At 37.9% G+C, this 21,753-nt stretch overlaps 1 protein-coding gene across 2 annotated transcripts in view; it reads right to left on the bottom strand.

Annotated features, from left to right (window-relative positions):
- The window catches only part of LOC138022332 (sphingosine-1-phosphate lyase 1-like), a 39,883-nt gene that overhangs the window by 1,303 nt on the left and 16,827 nt on the right, over positions 1-21,753 (bottom strand). For both annotated transcript variants that reach the window (XM_068869446.1, XM_068869445.1), the window contains exons 6-22: positions 19,722-19,745; positions 19,223-19,262; positions 16,739-16,818; positions 14,079-14,133; positions 12,764-12,837; positions 11,424-11,512; positions 11,176-11,212; positions 8,693-8,764; positions 7,739-7,774; positions 6,978-7,120; positions 5,987-6,053; positions 4,836-4,901; positions 4,052-4,169; positions 3,566-3,620; positions 2,618-2,764; positions 660-780; positions 1-11 (exon numbers count right to left, since the gene is read on the bottom strand). The exon at positions 1-11 is cut by the window's left edge and continues 1,303 nt beyond it. In XM_068869446.1, coding sequence (XP_068725547.1) covers positions 1-11; positions 660-780; positions 2,618-2,764; positions 3,566-3,620; positions 4,052-4,169; positions 4,836-4,901; positions 5,987-6,053; positions 6,978-7,120; positions 7,739-7,774; positions 8,693-8,764; positions 11,176-11,212; positions 11,424-11,512; positions 12,764-12,837; positions 14,079-14,133; positions 16,739-16,818; positions 19,223-19,262; positions 19,722-19,745 — 1,235 coding nt within the window. The remainder of the gene's footprint in view (positions 12-659; positions 781-2,617; positions 2,765-3,565; positions 3,621-4,051; positions 4,170-4,835; positions 4,902-5,986; positions 6,054-6,977; positions 7,121-7,738; positions 7,775-8,692; positions 8,765-11,175; positions 11,213-11,423; positions 11,513-12,763; positions 12,838-14,078; positions 14,134-16,738; positions 16,819-19,222; positions 19,263-19,721; positions 19,746-21,753) is intronic.

The raw sequence follows: 21,753 nt of genomic DNA, 5'->3' as shown, positions 1-21,753 counted from the left end.
TAAATGGCCGCCTAAAATTAACAACAAACATTGCGCTGGAGACTGACTTTTGTCAAATGATTCTCGGGTTGGTTGGTTGAACAAAGGCACTTGAAATAACTCGCCGTCTCACAGATGACAAAATAGGGTCGTCCATTATCTTAGTACCGCTGCATATTTCTTTTCCTCAAACTAGCAACACTAAGTGTAGTCTTTTGTACCATCGTCAAACTATTTTATTTCCCTTCCAGGTAGAATTGTCATCAATTTGCAAAAAATGTTAGAAGAGTAACAAAGAACTTCATGCATCGAGAAATTAAAATGCTTCCAGGGATTCTCCTCGCAAAAAGCAAAAAAAGCTGCTATTACACAAATCGATTCCACGAACCACTCACAAATTTTCCTAACATGAACTACGAAAAATATATGGACAAATGTAACTCCGTTTTCGTATTAGAGTGGCTACATAAAGACATCTACATGATTTACGCTAAGCCAAAAGCAAGGGCAGACATCAACCTTATCCAAGAGGGAACAGGGGGAACTATTTACCTAATTCCGCGGTTATGGAATGAAAGGAGACCCGACAGACCTAGTTCGCGATCGCAGGGCAACCTCTACTTGTCTGCTAAAAGCGGGAAAAAGGAAGACCCAGGGGAGTAGGTTTGGTAAATACTTACCATGCCTTCCTTGTTGTTGTGCGGTTCCTTCATAAGAGAAGTACAGCATTCTCTTACATCCTTCAAAAACGAATCTGCAACACCCTCCTTAGTGGTCAGGTGAGTCACACACAAGTGAATGCTAGAGAATGAATTAAGTTACATAATTTTAGATTTATTGATCCCTTTGTCAATGACAATGGCATGTAAACGGATCCGATACGTTAAGAAATACAGGTAGTTGGAAGCAATCAGCGTCACGAGTGTCCCGTAGCTCTTCTCCGCAACTTCAACATCAATCGTTTTTAGGAAGAACACAAGACTATCAACGCCACAAAGTGACCCATAAATTCTGTTCCTCAAGTAAAGACAAACACCAGCTGGATTCACCCAAACCAAGGAATAAAGCGAACCCTAAGGCGGCCTTCATAGGACAATCTACTAAGTTGGCAAACTAAAGTTGGCGTGTGTGAAAGACACAACAACAGTTGTCAAATATGTTGGCAAACTGTTGGCGACAAATAGAACTTGCCTCTATTCTCGCCAACTCTTTCGTGTTGGAAAACTCGTATTTGACGCGTGAACGATTGGCAAACGTGAGTTTGCCAACACGGGTTTGCCAACTTTAGTGTGTCGTGTGAACGAGGCGATACCCGAGTGGATCCGCAGACTACTTTGACAATGTTCTGACGAAATTCATTGTCAATAACAGGACAGACGCATGAAAAACTGACATCAATTTGTATTTTACAGTAACAAAAAGGCAGAGGGGTCAAAATTAAGTCAAAACACGAGAAGAACTGGAGACAACAATGCGAGAAACTTCAATATGACGCGAGCAACATCGCGTCATTATCGCATAAATTATAAATTTTTGTGCCTGTCTGCTTATTGACAATAAAAATTAGCCAATGAGCGCGCGAGAATTTTACAGTCACTGTAAAAATTGTGTTTGCTATCTATGATGTGCAGCGTGAATCAACGAAGAATCGTTCATTATTTCCGTTTACTTCAAGACCGTTCGCACCAATCCAGTTTACGATACTTTGCCCACATTTTAAAAGAACGAAATGGAATAAATGCAATATGAAAACACGAGGAAACTGCATGCATTTTTTATTTCCAGTACATGCCAAAAGTTAAATACTGCCGTGAGTCCGTGATTGCCTCAGTCCTTGCGCGGCGAAACCATAGAAATATAAATCTAATTGGATTTGTCAAAACGTGCCTGCGGAAATTGTGAAAACAAGCCAATTCTGCTGCTGTCACAAAGTAAAAAGAAGCTACCCTCCCCACCCCTGTGCTTTGGTCAGACAACTGCCAATCACCACCCCACGCCACACTGTGGGTTCACTCTAATTGGTGATCAAAAGCAAACTATCATTCAGTCCTACACTAGTCCAGGAAAAATTGCCAAGGCATCCTACACTGTAAAGTCTCACTTAACAAGTCCACAAACTCTAACTGCAGTTAAAGTCTCAAAGCAGCAACCCCCCCCCCCCTCCACCCCCCAGCCGTGTGCTTTTGACACACAACTCAGAGTTAGAACTGTCCCTGGGCTGTTTGGCAAAGCAGGCCTTGACGGCAAGCGCCCTCAATTTTGAGGGGCCACACTGGCTTTAACACGGGCTACGCCCATGCTCAAGCGAAAACTCCAGCGGCTAGCTTTCAGCGAATTCGCTCAGAATTTAAATTTTATTCTTTGTTGTTTTCATCGCTTAACTCCTTAATCTTACAGTGCGACGCGCCTTACCGTGGTCACCTAACAAAGTTTTTTTAAAACTTACACGCCAATCAGCGTGAGCGAATTTGATTGACAGCCACCCCTCCTTGCAAAGTTCGCACGGTTGTATTTGAACACCGTTAAATGGGTAGTTTGAGTTGACGTACTTACACGTAATTGTCAAATTTGAAAGTTTGTTGGGTGGCCACGGTAAGGCGCGTCGCACTGTAACCTGTTCTGTGACAAAGACACAAACCTTGAGGGAAACTGAAGTGAATTGAGATTCCAGCCTCTTTTAGTCAAAGCATTGGCAAGAAGGTAAACATCAAAATCATAGGATGCAAACGCCACTACACTGACTTCAGGCTCTCCCAGTACATAGATACCTTTGATCATACGCAAGCTGCAGGAAACAAGACCTTGTTATTTTAACTCACACCGTAGAGCACAAATACCACTTTGTATGCTTAAAGATCCCAAGCGAGCGTGGCCAAAACTCTCAGAATTTCCGTAAGAGTATATCTGATTATGCGTGTGGTATGGTCGGACAATTTAACCCTTACTTGAAGGGTTGCTGAAAATTCTGCGTGACTATATATGCCTCTATATAGAGGCAAGCCATCTGAATTTCTCAGGTGTCTATAAGATACAATTGTTTGAATTGCCCACTTACGTGCGCGGATCATTTCTCTTTTTCGTTCATACGTTGCGTGTGTTGCTAGGAGTGTCACGGCTCGAATAAAACCTCATGGTAGATAAGATGGTTTTTTCTCTTTCATTTTATCCTGATCCTAAAATTAACTTTACATTGAGGCTGCAAAGCTAATATTTATTGAGAACTAATTTTATCACACGCCTATGGTACAACTTCGCTGTGCCACTACCACACAAAATGCCACTAAAGCAACTACGTCATACACTTCTTTCACAAATGGCCGAATTTTTGTTTTTGAATTTTGCATTCTTAAGTTTGCCTAAAAAGATCAAGAGCTTAAAAACTGAAACTTTATTTGGCCGCCTATTGAAAGAGGTCTTCTCAAAACTGAACTTCAACGCCTTCCTTGATCAAGATAACCATACTTTTTGGAGACAAACAGACTGCAAAGAAAAAATGATGGTAAAAGGCTTGATAACCTAGCTTTTTGATATTTTCCCTCCAAAAGTTCGAGAATTACGAATAAGTTCAAGTATTAAGATAACTAACCCTTCTTCGATTTTTTGCCTCGTCTGTATGATTCTCCTTGTACTTTCAACATAACCTGAAAGAAAATAACAGCTCATTAGCCATCAGAAACTCTTACAAGTACTGATCACATTAGTGAGGTTTCTAAATAACACGCGACCCACCAGTCCACAGACAACAGATGATATCACCTACGCCTTCGAAAATAAGTTTTTGATATACATTTTGTCCTTGTTTTTTACAAATCAGCAAGGTGAAATGACGGATTCTCCAAGCACACAACGACAACTTTTTGATTTTCATTTCTCAGACGGGCATTGTTCCTCCTACCCACCACTCCCCCCCCCCCTCCCCCCCAGTTCATGAAGGTAACGCACTGATAGTGAGATTACTAGAAAAGAATCACGAAAGGTTTTAACGTCTCTAAAAAAATAATCTGTATAGATATACAACTTTTCGAAAGACTAGCAACCGTAACTAGTCGCATTACAAAATAACGCCCCCTACCTGCCTCTCCAAAGTACATCATCGTGGCCCAGGTTGCAGCAATGACAGCACCCTGCCTACTGCCGGGCATTGAAGGACATACATAGATACCTCCTGGCCAATCAGGAGCTACAAAGAACTGGTGACAAATAAAAATAGGAAAATTGATTACCCAAGCTGAAAAAGTGGTAATTACTGTTCGTTCCCGGCCCGAGCTGGTGAAACTGCAACAAACTGCTTAGCATTCCTGAACGGCTGATTTGCAACACAGTTTATTGTAAAAAGTCGTATTTAACGATTTGAGAAAATGAAATAATATATTTCTTCGAAACGTCGTTTGGATTTTTGCAAAAAGAATCTTTGTTCTCCATTATGCAGCCTATATGAGCAACTTGTTCCAAGCAAAAGCTAGTAATATGCATTTTAATCAATAAATACTTTTCTCAACGAAAAGAGTATACTAATGGGGTTTAATGAACGGGTCAAGCAAACGTTTAGCTGTTGATTAGCCATTGGTTGATGTACCCATTGGAGTCACTTTCAACGTGCTGGAAGTGTTGGAAATTTTTTTTTCACTTTCCCCTTGAGGGGTTCAGAAAAAGCCGTTGGTATATTTCTACCACTCAAGCCACTCTTCAAGCCACTCAAAGTGATGAAAAATCCCAATGGGAAGGCTGGTATTGGGAAATTTCCATCAAGAAAGTTCCTCATAGAAAAATAATAATAACAATAATAAACAGCAAAGCCTGCTTCTGGCTTTAAATTGTTCAAAATGGTTGAATGGTGCAATTGAATGCTTCCTTACTTGGAAATGTCTAAGTTTCTTGCTATTGTACAATATAACAGAAGATCCCTTTGGTGAAAATCCATACTGGAAATGAGATAAGATGGTATCCTGTTACCACTGATCATAAAACACAGATAATATAGATGTACATCCAAATAGAAATAACTGGAGGGAGATACAGAAACTTGCTAAGGATGCACAAAATAGTATTTTCCAGTGCCCTGGGAGTCCTATTAATATTTACTTCCTTGGTTTTTTGTGACATTAACATTAGCAAATTAATGACAGAAAAAACACAGAAGTTGAGTATTAATTTTTGTGACTATCAAAGATGATTGAATTGTGAGTCTTATTTTGTCCATTTTCCCTCCTCTGCACTCCCTCCACTTTAGGTGATTTAAAAAAAAAAGACTCTTGAGAGTTATAACATTCTCGCAACCACAAGCTCACACTGAAACTCTTTTTAGAAAGTTTAATATATTAAAAATATTAACTGACGTAATTGAAATTCAGATTCTTAATTTTGTTTATTTCTGGTTTCACTCATTACTTCTACAATCTTCAATGATTATTTTAAAAGCACCTCTTCTATTCACTCACATTCAACTCAACAGTCAACTAATGATAACTTAATTTCTTAAACATACTAACACTAATCAATATGGTCTAACGTTGCTTTGAAGTAGCAGTTCTCGGTTGTGGAATTCCTTAGACAAGTCTTCAAAGAGTATTTCTTCCCTCTGGGCCTTCTCAAACTTAATAGTTATAACAACTAGACAATCTCAACTCTATTCGAATTGTCAAACATAGTTTAAATCTTACTTAATAATCTATTTTATAGTTTCGTAATATTGGCAGCTTTCATACTTTCTTTATTCATTTTTATCATAACTAGGTTAATTAGCTTTAAATTCACTGTAAACAGCAATTAAATTTTAGTCTTGGGCTCCCCACTCGATTAGATTGACAGTCACCCACTCAGGTAGTCCAGACTTCTGGCAATTTCCTTTCTTTTAATTTCTTGTTATTTTGTATTTCAGTAATAAATTAAATATTTCATTTTAATTACTGTAACCTTGTAAATAGGCCTAGAAGTAAAATAAACTTCTTTTTCTTCTTCTTCTTCTTATTATTATTATTATCTGCAAATTTTCATGCAGCTGGCATACCTTATGAGTATCACATGATATACTAGTAACACCATCAACTGTAAAATCAAATGGAGAAAGATCAAACCTGAAAAAGGAAATGTATGAATGATGCAAAAAACCAATAGTAATGATCAAATTTTATTTATCAACTCTCACGTTCTGAAAGCAAGCTTTGTCTAAAACAGGGAAAAAGGAATCGCAATGTGTTAACAGTCTAGACAAATAATGATTTGACAAAAGTTGAAATGCACATGATGATGCCTCATGATGCCAGGAATGTAATAGCTATTATTTTGGTTACTTGACATGTTGGTGAAAAATACTACTGAGTAGGAATGGAATCCACCTTTTTTCATTTCCTTCAGTCAGTCAAAATAGCTCCTAATCAAAATAATGATCAAACTTTGTTTTGATCAGAACTGTGCATGCATGACTTAAATGAGTTGACCCTTTCCCTCCTACGAGTAAAAATTATAGTTGTGTTACCAACATGTACCTTTAAAGGTTTTGATGAGTAAACTGACTGACTCAGAAAGGACTGCTGGCAGTCTATCCAAAAAGTGACATTATAGATTTTACTCTAATGCCAGACCATTTTACTCATCAAAACCTTTAAAGGCACACTTCAGTATAGTACCGGTAACTACAATTTTTAATTTAACCAATTAAACAACAGAAACAAACGGTAAAAAACAAGGTTTCGACCCTACTTCGGCCATTATTATTATATATTCACTGTTTCAATTTTAACATTCACTTGATAATGACTGAAGTAAAGAATAGAATATTCTATATAAAGTGACAGTTGTGGAGTGGTAGTCCTGTTCCCCACAGTGGCTAAGCAGTGGTTTACACATGTACAGAAAAGTGCAAGCAAAGGTTAGCTCAAGGAACATGTCTGGACACTTCAATTTAGTGTCATGATTGGTGTCTTTTGTCTTAACAAGAGGTACATGTGCTACAGCATATGAAAACATGTAGGTTGCTTGTGTTTTCCCTCTAACAGTACCCTGCTTTTTTCATGAAGGGAATCAAAAATCCACCCAGGCAAGCATCTACATGAAGTCCAGTGTCATATTTTTTGGCAAGTTTTGCTATATCCTCAATGGGATCCATAACGCCATGAGGAAACTGAGGTGCAGAGCCAACAAGCTGAAAACAGAGGGAAAATGATAATTCATTGGAGGTACAATGTACTAATAACAAATTAAGTTCTTCTGTATGACTGGAAGAGATGCAGACATTTGAATGAAATGCGGGCCATAGACGAAAGAGAGAAATGGTCCTTGCACTTAGCTGGACAATTAGAGCAATTGTCTCAAATATACACCAGAAAAATTCAGGCCCCAGTTGTTGAAACAATGGATAGCACTATCTGCCAGATAAAGCACTATCCAGTGGATTCAACTCCTGTTGAAGCAACCTGAATTTCTCAGGTGTCTATAAGAGACAATTGCTCAAATTGTCCAGATAGGTGTGAGCATCATTTATCTCTGTAGTCTATAGCCTGCACTTCAAACATAACAGATTTCTCCTCAATGAGTCCCTTCACAGGAACAAGTGAGCCCAACAAATTGACCTGCTCCCAACTGTGTGGGTTCATAGCTCAGTTGGTAGAGCATTGCACTGGCATCGCAGGGATCATGAGTTCAAATCCCATTGGAGCCACCTGAATTTTTGCACGTGTCAACAAGGGACAATTGCTTACATTGTCCAGTTAGGTGTGAGGATCATTTCTATCTTAAGAGTGATTCAGTTTGCAGAACTTACCGCAATTGTGTTCTTTGTAATGGCTTTCTTCATTGCCTATGTAGAAGTCAAACACAAATCACATTTTGATGGCTCCCATTATTAATGCACAATTTTTATCAACAGTAATCTCTCTTCATAAATGAGCTCAAAAAAGGAAAAGACACTCCTCTTGTATTTCTTGTTGAAGTCAAACGATTTTAGATAACCAAAAACTTGTGCCACTTTATACAACGTAATTAGAGTCAATTATTTTCAGTGTGGCAAACAGTCTTTGTGCAGAACTCTTTGTTTAAAGAACATTCCATCACCTATTATCTTTTTTAGTATTTAAACATTTTTTATTTTTCACTTTTTGACTTGATAATGACATTTGCCAAACAATCGAAACATTGTCTACAAAGTTTTAATATGTTTTATTGCAATTTTTTATTGTTAAATCATAACTGAGGTGGGTACCCTAAGGTGATAAAAATGATTGACTGTGAGTATTGCAAGGAGCTTTGTGGCTGGCTTCAAGTATGCTAAATTGTAAATTACTCAAATAGTTCAATCCAGAAAACCCGCTAATGTCGACAAGCACTCAATTTCTAAACAAACTCTTGTGACAACCAGAGTACGCACCTTTTAAATCCTCAAGATGCACAGGATTGGTGACTGTAAGTAATAACTTGCCCCAAAGGTGGACATTAATGTGCTACCTCATCATCTGTGTACACTGTACGTTGGCATACACATAGGTACAAGTGCTCAAGTACACTAAGTGAATCCCATTTTTCTTGTTTAAACACAAGACTGAGTCATCTTACACTAATACAAGTCTTTCACACCTATTCAAATAATGCACCAAGAATTTCAGCCCTTCCACCAAAACCCAGCAGAGAGCAATAAATACTGTAAGTATGCTTAATTAGAATGATCTGAAGTCGGCCCTTTAAACTTTGTGTACCATAAATCATTATTTTTGTTTCATACCTTCACATCACATTTTCTTGTTTTTTCATCAACAGGAACATGAACTAACTTGAAGTTGAAATAATGCGCTGCCTGATAACATAATAAAAATAATAATAGAACTTTATTTTCATACAATAATGTTTAAAGCCGAATAGCTTGTGGGGTCATGCACAAATCAAATTAATACATAGCAAATCATTTTGGTTTTTGAGGAGAGGAAAAACCTCTCGGAGCAGAGCAGCGAACCAACAAACTCAACCTACATATCACACCGGATATGTGAATCAAACCCGAGCCACATTGGTGTGAGAAGAGTGCTCTCACCACTGCACCATAACTGCTCCCAATTTATAAAAATGAAACCCATATGATACAGTAATATGCAGGGGTTTCACAATAAGTTTTTTACAGGGATGGCACTAGGATTTTTCAGTCTGGGTCCTGGGACCCGCATGTTCGGCCAAATTGGGGTCCCAAGCATTTTTGGGGGGTCCCAAAATCTTGGTGACCCTCTGCGAGAAAAAAGAGTATGTTTTAAATTATGACAAAAAGAGAGTAACCAACTTGGAATTAATTTATTGATGCATATGCATAGGACCGGCCGACAAAGGCTTTTTCTAGAGCCATTACATTCATTCCTGGACAAGAACTCTGTTAATGAAAGAGCACCCTTTCCAAGGGTTTACGCATCACTGGTTTCCTCCCATAGGAGCAACGAACAGTGACGTCTTTTGCTATACATTTGCATTCAGTGACTTGCAGAGTACATTCCTCTGAAGAAGACCGCAGAAGGCGGTCAAAAATTTACTTTTAGCCTTTTTAGATGTTTTAAACCCCATTTCATAGAAATTCAATTATGATCACAGTTCGCTCCAACAGTTTTACAAACAACAGAATATACTGACAAATCAAAGCAAGTTGTGTGAGTTATTTAAGTCATTGCCTTGCGTCCTGGGACGCATTAAAATTTCGATCATGCATTTTTTGGATTTTATTTGCGTAAAAATGCACGATTTTTGCGTTAACGCGATCCCTGTTTTAGTGAACGGCTGGTTTTGTGAAATAGGTGGCTGTGGCCCCTTTTCCCTACGGGGGTCTAGGGGCCTGCTCCCCCAGAAATTTTGAAATCTAGGAGCTCGGAAATGGCATTTCCAGCAATCTGAGCAACACCAGCAATCACAGAAAAACACGTAGCTGCACATGGCCAAGTTAGAGGACAATTTGTTTGCACTCTCGATCTCTTGTTGAAACACGACAAAATATAGCCTTCAGCTGCACGCTTTCTTGTTTTGTCTTCCATTTTTAATGAACAAGAAGAAGGACGCAGTGAACGTGACCAAGGCAACATTTGGCACCAGTCTTTCTCCTCTATTCATCCAACATGGCCGACTGAAAAGAATTGCGTTGGCGAGTGGCTAAAGCAAGTGCAAATAACTAGGAATACAAATATCCAATGTCCAAAAAGGAGCAGAATATACAGCAAAAGGTTCCTTGATATTCTAGTTGTTTTGTTGTTTTATTGAATTTAAATAGATTGAAATGGATCAAACTTAAACGGTGAGAATCTTGTAATTAAATTTTATCGAAAAAGTAGGTAGCGATAATTTAAGGAGTAACCGGCGGAATTCGCCGGTTGCTGGCTTCTAATGAAACCTCTGAATATGGCAATATTTTTCAGCAGGACTATGCTATAAAAGGTGAAGTTATAATTTTCTCCAAAACTAGAGCATCTTGTTACCCTCAATTTTCTTTTTGGATACCAAGAGTACTTTTTAACATCTACTTTCTCCGGATAGTTTTAAACCGCGCAAAAATATCCCTGTATTAGTAAGCATCACCGATAGGAAATCCGAGTATCTTGAGATGTGCAGAACATATGTGCAATAACAATAGTAGGCACCGTCCTTAAAATGGCGTAATAGTGGAATAATAAAGACAGTTAATGTCCCCCAAAAAGTCCCCAAATGCTGCTCCTCAAGTAAGGAGATAAACTGCTGCATTTACCCGACCTAAAATAATGCTAATCTTTACCCTAACCTTATTGTTAGAAATAGGTAGGAAATGTCTAGACTAAAAGGAAAGGAATGGAAAGGAATGGAAAGGAAAGGAAAGGGTCTGAGGTCTGAAGGGGATACATTGTAATTGTGACAATTACACAAAACACCCTAATAGTTGTTCTCTCTGCCATCACTAAGAGAAAGTAAACTATCCATTTGTACAGTAGTCATGTCAGTAAGGAAATTTAACAAATCAAAAGTGGTTCAGCATTGTCTGTACTCTTATCGTCAACGATAATAATTATTATTGGTCATCACAGTGGCCAAAATGTTGTGGACACACGAGGCGCAGCGTCCCTGATTGTCTACTACATAGCGTGACAAATTGATGCGAGCATGACTCGAGTAGTGTTGGACATCAGGACTCTTATCAACAACGGTAAATTAGCCAATCAGATTGGGAGATTACAAGCAACTGTGGTAAAATATGGTTTGTTAATTTACCTTGTCAAATGCTGCATGTGCACTTATTGGTGCCACACTAAGGAATAATGAAAAAGCATTAAACAAATAAATTTTAGAATGAGGTTAATGCTAACCATCACAAGCACTCAAGACAAAACATCAATTCAGTTACAACATCAAATAAAAAAAGGTAACATCATGCAAATGAACTCTCAGAGCATTTCAATGTATCATCGTGATAATCATTACACCTTCATTGTAAAGAATTCACAAACTTTAAGACTTACATCTCCGGTTTTTCAATACCACGATCAGTTGCCCAGTCACGATATGTCTTGCAAGCCATCAAAATGCTCTCTGTACCACCGGTGGTCATCTAATAATGGTACAAAATCATCTAAGGTCATCTAATAATGGTACAAAATGTCGCAGACACATCGCAGCATAGTTTTCTGCCTTCTTGATTGCAAAATGATTTAATGTTACAGGAGAAGAAAATGATGCCAATATGCATACAAGTAACTTGTAACTGCTAATGAGAATGCAAAAACAAACACGAGATACACATCCAACGTAAGTGTAGGCTGTAGGCTTCAGGACATCGATAGTCAAAGGGTTGACAGACATACATGTACAGTATCACACCTCTCACCCTTGTAATCATTTATTTTTGTTTTGTTTTGACCTTCTTACATTAGATCTCACAAGCATGTTCTTTAGGTATTTCCTCTCTGTATTATAAAATTAATTATGGAGGGATTTTTGCATTTCTAGTGTGAGCCAATGTCGACTCTGCTACAAGAATTTTTATCACTGTTCAGTCCTTACATACAATGTCTAAAAGAAGAGAACAAGAAGGGAACCCAGGGAAGCTAAAAGCGAAGAACTTTTAATAGACAAAACACTGAGAGATCTGACAGTACAAAAATATGTTTGAAACTGACCAGCTAAAGTCTTAAATACGAATTCTAATTAGCAGTGGGACCGCAAATCATCACTAACACCCGTGTTTATGTCAAACTGCGGAACGATCTAACACATTTTCAGTAAAACACAATGTACTTGCACATGTCAAGAATAGTTTGCCTCCAAACCACTGTGAAATAGTGTATGTCGTGTCATAATATACATGAACTAAAAAATGAGTGTGCACTTCACCAGGGTTTCCAGGTACGGAGATTAGCAAACTAAACCAAGGTGTCTGGATATCTTAATAAAGCTCAAGGCACGAGGGCGCTTTCCTTTTGTCAGAACTGGCCTACCAGACCCATCAATTTGCAAAGAAAAAATGCACACTTGCATCATGAAAATCCCTTCCATTCTCCTGGAGGAGTATAATTACATCATCCACAAAGTGGGTTAATTTAAAGGTGTTGTAGAGTTACAGTAGTCCTTTCAAACGGCCAGTCTGGCGAGTCAGTTCTGTCAAATGGAAAGCTTCCTAAGGTACATGTACATGATATGGCATACATGTACATGTATATCTGTTGAATGGCAGATACTGTAACTCAGTGAATTATCAATGAGTTTGAAAAGTGATGATACAAGACAAATAGTAAAAATAGAAGTTTCAAAATGCAGGGTTGTGATTAGGTTGCAGTTGAAAGTTAAATGTAATAGTGATTACCGTTCCACATGCATCTTTTCCACCCTTGAACATGTTAACGCACATTTGCACAACTTCTGCTTCCATTTTCCGCACTGTTACAAGTCATTAATAAAAGATAAAAAAAAAGTAAATCCAAGCCTTGTCAAAATGTAAGCTCATCAGCAAAATATACCGGTATGCTCTTGCAGAGAAGTTCATAATGAACAAATCAACCACTGGAGTTGACTCACAAAGAAAATAATTTTTAATTATCAACCTTTTTCACTGCTTTAAGAAAATGTTAGTCAAGACACAACACATAACTGATACCCTGGGAGATACCATTGAGCTCTCAATCTACTTCTCCATGGCTGTAGGCAGGAATTTTGACAATGTACTGGCATGTTTGCATGTAATTTTTTGTTATCTTTATCAAGACTAAATAGCATTAGATACCCTACCCTTTAAATTAAGAGCTTCTCTCCACCACAACAGCATGAAATAGACAACATGTCAAGTTTGTGAATATTATTCCTGCATTTGCAGTTATAGTTGGAGCCAGGTCACTTGTATCAGGGAGACCAGCAGAAATTGAACATTAGTAAGACTGACTGAACATAGATGAGAGACACGAGGAACAGTGACATCAACAATAACATTGCTGAATACCATCTACAGACAAACCACAGAATCGACTAGGACTTGGCTGCATGTGTTACCTACAGCACTAACTACTACCATCGGATTGTACTGGAAAGCTGATGCCTACAACTTCCCGCACCCTACAAACGACTCATTGACGACATCAACATTTACTCTATCACAGTACTGCTCAACATATTCTGCAATACACGTACAGACCTTAGACCTATAGACGGATCAAAATGCACCAATCACTGTTTAGTTTTCCCAGCCAATTACATCTAGGCTTAACTGACGGTCGACCAATAACATCAAGAATAAGTTGACCAATGACCGGAGTTCTTATAGTATCTACTGACGTTACACAAATCACTTGACTCTGAAGATGGCTTCCGCTCAGGTTGTCGAAACATCAGTCAATGTCACCGCAAACAGTCCTTCTCAGGACTACACTCACCCGGATGATCGTACTTCCTTTATTATGATATGACTCCTGGGTCCAAACCGTTTACAATTTTATAATTAAACTGTAAAATAATGATCGTTCTCAAGGATCCTTATCGAAAATTGTAAATATACATGTAAGTACCAGTACATGTACTACAGGATATGAAATTCAAGGAGATAAGGGGTCAGTGTGTGCTTCAAAAATGTTAAAACGTCATCATAATGCTATCATAACCAATGCTTAAAAATAAAAGAAGATTTTTACCATCTGGAAAGATGTCGACATGAAGTGGATTACTCCAAGCAAACTTGGAATATACCTGAAACAACACAACATTAAAGCCATTCCAATGAGGTTTCTCAGGTCCACAGTCCATCTTGGGGAAAAATGGTTTTTTACCCCTGGAACACTGTATACATGTAGTACAATAATCAAGCCTTTCATTATTAGATATCAAGATTGGAGGAGCAGGGCAGGCACAGTGATAATAGCACTCACTTCCTACCAATGTGGCCTGGGTTCAGTTCTCAGACTCAGCATTACAGTGTATATTGTGTGGGTTGAGATTGATGGCTTTTTACTCTCCTTTTAGAGGTTTCTGGATACTCCAGTTTCACCTCATTTGCCAACCTGAAAACATGATTCATTTCCCTAACTGGGGAGACTGTGTGTGTAAGTCAAAATCAAACGAAATTAGAGCAGATCACCAAAAGTTAATATTGGTTTATGGCAAGAGGAGAAAGAACTCGACCTAGGTATGACATTGAGTTCAGGAAGCAAATCTAGGCCACATTGCGCAAAGGTGAGTCCTCTCACCAATATACCAACACTGCTTCCAACTGATTGCTTTAGTTATCAATATAATGCTGATACAATTAAAAGAGCCAAAAGGTAAACACATAACAATACCATAAAAATGGTAAATCTGTAACACATTATTACTCTGAGGTAAGGCAAAGATCTTGCAATTCTAATAATTATTTATCTCAAACTTTAAAGCCGCCGTTACACATTGAAACTTTTAGCTAAAACTTTCAAGTTTCAGCAGGCATTGCACAGTGTAACATAAAAGAATTCTGATTGGCTTACGTAGCGTAGTGTAACAAGGCCCAGTGAGACCAGTTTTAATTAAGAAGTGGTATTACACAGTGAAACTCTTGTTTTTATCACCATCGCAATCAATGCAAATGTTACAGAAGTGTTTTTCATAAAACTTTTCTCACAACAAAAGTTTAAAAAATAGGCACGCATTGCGCACATGCAGTACTGCAGTATCTTGACACAGCGTGTTATTCCATAACTGTCAACTGCTGTGTTTTGTTTTCCAGGATATTCAAGTTGTTAGCTCTAATAGCTCTTTAGTTACATAGTTACAAGTAAAACACTAAACTCAGAAAGACTGAAGAAAATATAAGGGAATCAAATAACATTGGCATCAAGGCAGACATGCTGATCATTTCCAAGTTCCCTTCATTTTCTTTTTTACAGCAAACTTTTCGTGTGAATAATACAAGATCACCAATTTGAAAACAGCTTTCACGGAAGTCAAGCCCTATCATGCAGGGTTAGTATCTGGATGGGAGACCACTCAAGATATATGACTTGTGGTCACAAACATATGGGATCGAAAATTCTATTTAAACGCTCCAAAATGCAAACCAAGCAAGCTACAGATTAATTAATTTTTTGTAAGCCTGCTTCATGCAAAACAAATACTGATGCAAAAGTAAATGTATTGATACACAGTTTTTAGGAAAAGCAGAGAGATTTGATTTATCAAAACATGACATCCATCAGACCAATGTGGTAGTGTGTTTCGACAGCATGGAAAGTCTTCTTTGGAAAAAAAACAAAAAAAGTTAGGACTTAAGTTCTACACAGTGGCTGGAATTTGCTGGTTCACTACATATACGTAGCCCATGTTTCCGTAGGGTTCCAAGTGAGAAAACAAAATTAAATTTATTTTTAAGAATCGAGAATTTTAAAACTGCCATCAGCAAGAACATTTGCGACAAGAAAAAAAAATATTTTCCGCCACGAATATAAAAGGTTAGCATGAGAAAAAACAAATTTGGGAGATTTTTGCTACATCCAATTTGTCTCTTGTACTTTAGGCTGCACAAGTAAATCACAAAATCGAAAGCAACATCAATTTCAACGGCCTACATTGTATGTTACCAACGACTAACAAAAGAAGGGATACATCTCTAACAAAATGACGTGGCAAGACACAAGCTTTTTGATTTTGTTATTTAGGTTTTTTTTCTTTCAAGTTTTATATTATTTTAGTCCAACAAGAAATGTGCGAATTCAACACAAAGATCACAATCGTCCAACCCTCAAGGTTGACCATTGTTTCTGCAAAGTCAAAAATTCACACTTCTAGACGAGGCTATTTATCAGCAGGTACAATGTTATTCCATTATTTTGAAAATAAAAGTGCACTACCACAAAAATGTTACTCAAAACATGGTGCAACCACTGCTGAAACTTGTTTCGCAGTGCCAAATTGAATGCACACAAGTTTCAGCTAAAAGTTTCAACATGTAACAATGGCTTAAATAAGCAGGCTTCTTCCCGTTTTGACAACTTTATTACTTTTGAATTCAATTCATATATTATTCTGTAAGAGACTTTTATGGTCTTCGTTTTTTACATTGAATACAGTATACATGTAGTAGACAAAATTACTCATAAGAAATTTGTGCAAGTTGCAAAATGCAACTATTCTTTGTAATAATGAAATTTTTTTTTTTTTTAAATTGTGTGATATAATTTTTTCTGTGTGTGATCAATGAATTCATTACAAAATAGTAAACTGTCTTCTACATGTACTGCTAAGTTATAACAAAGGGTTTTTTATGAGATGTAAACAATAATAATTTTTTTGTGTTAACTGTTAATCTCAATTTAGTTGATGTTACCTTGGTGAGTAGTTCAGTGAGTTCTTGCTCACCAAAATACACTGCTCCAGATACACGACCATTATCCCACTTTACTTCACCTGCAAGATATGATACATGTGAGCTACACTGTAGATACTGTACATGTATGAGCAAAATACTTTAATGTAGCTCAATACGAGGAAAAAAAACACAGTCATCGCAAGAGATGTTCTCCCAGGTGTGCCTGTATCCATTATGCACAATAATCTTGTTCACTATCATAACAAATCTGGTAGATATCTAAGTCACCAGTACGGTTGTCACCTCAGCCTTAAAGGTCCTTTAATCTCCAGTACCTTAGGGGGTACTGGTCAGTCTACACGTTGTTCCTGGATTCTTTCTTAGTATGCCTGTATCACTGGCATATCGTTAACTCTAAATAGTGACCTCTAAATATTGCAGCCTATTGCAAATACAGCCCCTATGAGTTCAACTTTTTCGGTTGCATCAATTTCAATACGTCTACATGGAGTACATGGACATAATTATATACAGTTTGAATTTTCACTATTTGTAGCTTTAGCCCAATCAGTGCAAACAACTACTGTTGCAAAAAAATATTACCGTATTTACCCGTGTATAAGTTGCCCTTTTATGGCCTCAAAAGAAGCTCCAAAAATTGCCTTCGACTTGTACGCGGGTCAAAGATTTAGAGCCAAGTTCCAGCTAAATAATTTATTCAAAATTAACATAATAATGTTGTCTTAGGCATAACAAACGCAGTGGACAAAAAAGACTTCAAAATGAATGTAAGAAATTCCAGTTGAAATGAAAAACGTATGTCCAACTTTAATGTTGATTTTACTCACTAGCACAAAATTAATATGAAATAGACACTGGAAATTTTCGTTTACCAAAGGCAGAAAGCTCAAAAAGGCATTTCTGTTTCTTTAAATAAAACACAGCCATTCAACTGCTTGTGGGAGGCGTGGTGGCCTCATGGTTAGTGCGCTCGACTCCGGATCGAGTGGTCCGGGTTCGGGGCCTGGCAGGGGACATTGTGTTGTGTTCTTGGGCAAGACACTTAACTCTCACGGTGCCTCTCTCCACCCAGGTGTATAAATGGGTACCTGCGTAAAGCTGGGGGTAACCCTGCGATGGACTAGCATCCCATCCAGGGGGGAGTATAAATACTCCTAGTCGCTTCATGCTAATGAAACCGGAGATAAGCGCCGGCCTGATGAGCCTTCTGGCTCGTAAGCGGAGACTTTTTATTCAACTGCTTAGTAACCTGCCACAATACCTCATGTTTGAGTGCAAGCATCGTCACTCGCATTGCCTAAAAATGCTGGTTGGTAATGATTGTTATTTATTCTTTATACAAACCTGGCTGAGTTAAATGCTTTTGCAAACTTCGTAGTGTTTGGTTTACGAGTTTTTTGTTTTGTTTGTCACGTGAGATATTATAAATCAAGGACCAATTAAACCTTGCACATTTCTGATCCTTTTTGAAGTCATTTTCAAAGATTGACTCCTGCTTCTGTGATGTTGTGCTTATCCTCTAAAGCCCTTTATCCCTGAACAATGAAACAGGTTAGTGTGAGGTTTACATGTTCGATTTTCTGAGAGCTTTTTCGAAACTCAAGGAAAAAACACCCGCATATACAACAACTGCTGAACCACAAAACTATTAAGCGCTTGAGGCCCTGATTTTTTTGTGTATCCACAGTTCCAGAAATCGAAGAATACAAGATTAGTACATCACATGAACATTTAACAAAAAAATTAAGAAATTGCCTTTTTTCCATCAAAAATGGGGCGTCGACTTATACACAGACCTGTAAATACGGTAATTTTTTTCACAGCCAAAGAACAACCAAGTGATTCAAAATACCCACCCTGGGGAACCTTTTTGCATGAGAGGTTACATGATTGTACAAATGCTAACCGATTTTATATAATTTATAAAACTTATTGAAACAAACAACATATTTGCTCTTAGAGGCGAAAACCTCTTCCTATTTCATTGCGTGCGTGAAGACAAGAAACTTGATCGTGTTAAATTACCATGTACTTCAGGTAAATACAGCTCACTTTGATTTCGGCTTGACGGGCAATAGATTGTTGTCGAAGTCCAGTACTCGTCGCTTTTAAGATTCCACCGCCTGTATATCCAATTGACTTGCCATTATTGAGCTTCATAAGGGTATATTTTGTTCAAAGATCCACTAAAACACCATTTGTGTTACATGACTTTCGACGCCATTGCCGGTTAAGCTAATGGTTCTACTGTGTCCACCAGAGAAATCTACGCATTTCCCACTACCCTCTCGATCCTAAGAAAATACGCACAGAAGGCTCTATGCACAAAGCCACCACTTAGCAGGGGAGTGACAGGCAAGACTTTTCCCGACACCGAAAATAAAAAAACCCACGAAATGAAACCGAGATTCTGACTGGGTTTGGCAACCCAGTAATTAATAAAATCAAGAAAGTTAATATTGAACAACCAAAAAGACTTACCCATTTCGGTGTATCTCTCAATTTCTTTCATGAGGTCATTCTGTCAAAGGAAACCAACACAGCAATAACAGTTCTTGCATTTTAATTTAATTTCTTTTTTGATTTAATTTAATTCAACTTTATGCACTCAATTCAATGAAAAGGAGGACCACAGGTTATCCCCATTGCAGGCATCTGCCCGCAGCCATATGTAATTGACTGAAAGTCGACTTTGATGAGGGAGGAAAACTGGAATACCCCAAGTCATGCATGCCTCCATTTAAGGCTAAAGAACCTGATGAGACCGCTACAAACTGTTCATTCTACATGAATACCTGTTTCTATTTGTCGCTGAATAGAGCCAACTTCAAGTAAACTTTCTGCTCCATTTAATTAATGAATATAATATATGTGATATTATTCTAACAAACATTTTATACCGGTATGTGCAAAACAAACCATTGCACAATGCAGTCTTCAACTGTTCAAAAACACAATGACTTGTTATGTTAAAATATACCTTGTTTATTCCTTTAGCTGGTAGCTGAAAATAAAATAAGATACTTTGTCACATGATTACACATGCACATGTACATGGCAGTCTTTCAAGTAAAAGACATATAGCAATTTTTAAATTCCTAATAATAATAGCAGAGCTCCACGAAGGCACGCGCACAGAGCACCATAGTTAAGAAAATATGGTAACCCATGGATGTAAGAAATGTCAGTGATCATCCGTGGGCTAACGTTTAGAGTAATTGTGCTCAACATGCTATTTTACAGCATACCTCTTTGATATCAATTGGACATTCATGTTATGGTCAACTGACACCTGTCAAAACAAGCCATCTGCTGACCAGTATCACATGACCATATGTGACCCTTCACGCAAAAAGGGGGCTTATCCAAATTTCACGCTATGGCTATTTTCACGGTCCTGGCCGTGAAATTGAAAAAAATTATTGGAATGTGAGTGAAATTTCCCTTTCACGGCGTGAAATATTTCACGCCCGGCGTGAATATTTCACGGCGTGAAATATTTCACGCCGTGAAAAAGGCCACAGTCACCGTGAGAATATTTCACGCCATGCCGTGAAACAAAGTGAACTTCTTGAGTAAACATCAATCTGTTACCCTAAACATCATGCCATCACCATGTCACACCGCCTGCAAAGGTTTTACTGCAAGCATTGTTGGAAGTCTTTTGGAATCGCCAACTTGAGATTGGGTCCATTTTTTTGTTAACGTTTCTGTTTTATATCGTGGTTTCGGGAAAACGAAAGAAACGAAAATAACAGAAGAGAAAAATCGTAGATATTAAAAATCTTTGAACATTGCCCGACACCCTTCCAAATCGATGCACAATAAGATAAGCGTTTCTTATTTCGTTTCTCTGCAAAAAAGCACACAATTTCAGTTTGCCGGAAATTGGTTTTAAACGTCGAATATTTGTAAAAGAATCTCCATGGTAGTTGAATCTTTACCAGAAATTCAAAAGAATGAGCTCAGTAAAACCATAACAGAAATCAACATGTCATGCGCTGTCTGTAGTACAAATTACCGGTTTATGGGATCAGGAAAAAATTACGTTACCTTCCTGAAATAAGAAACAGACACGTTTGGCACCACGGAGTCTGGCTTTGTTGGCGTAGCCAAAAATTATTCTCTTCGCGAACAGTTTTTATTCGCTTGCACAAAATATTTAAAACGTGATTGGAATATAAACTCGCAAGCTCTATTGGAAAAGATTAGGTTATGGTGAAATTGCGACATAATGAGTCGTGTAGTATTATTTACCTTTCGTGAATTTTGGCTCAGCATTTTAGCAATTAAATTACAGATAAACTTGCATGACAAATTTAACAAAACGCCTTTTGATTCGACTTGTCATTATGTTGCTGTTTTTTACATTTAAAATGTTGTACTGCAAATATATATACGCTTCTGGTAAGTTAGCCTCAAATAATTCGTTTGAAGAATTCAAAACTAAAAAAGAACGCATGCATCTTACATCGCGTGTAGTCAAACCCTGCAGGGAAAAGAGCAACCTGGTTTTGAATGAAAGACAATGAAAAAGTAACATTTTGCGCAACACGTCTAATCTGCGGTGAGGCCCTCTTTTCTTTACAGCAGGCGCGAAAAAGGTAGGTAAATAGTCGCACCCTCTGAAAAGAAAAGAATGCCTGATCGTATGTTACAACACTTCTGAAACCCACTGTTTCACATTTTCAAATCTTGCAGACAGTGACTGAAAGTTGCCGTCTTCATGCGAGACACGTATATGAAAGACGAGGTTTATACGCGATCCGACGTTCCACTTTATTTTATTTTTTTCTGCTGAGTGCTACTGAGTACAGTGCGTCGGGAGAAATGATCGCAAATTTTAGCGATTGCGTGAGGAAAGCCAGGGAAAGCCAGTCGCTGAACTAACAAAGAAAGTGGGATACTGCACGATTAGTTGAGCCTTCGTTACATCGAAAAAAAAAAATTTGCACGGCACGGCAAGAGAAATGCACTAAAAGCGGTAAGTCACCGATAATTACAAACATCAA

The sequence above is a fragment of the Montipora capricornis genome, chromosome 10 (assembly GCF_036669925.1).
Source record: "Montipora capricornis isolate CH-2021 chromosome 10, ASM3666992v2, whole genome shotgun sequence".
Taxonomy (NCBI): domain Eukaryota; kingdom Metazoa; phylum Cnidaria; class Anthozoa; order Scleractinia; family Acroporidae; genus Montipora; species Montipora capricornis.
Note: the sequence above shows the minus strand (reverse complement) of the source record. Positions and strands in the feature narration are given on the sequence as shown.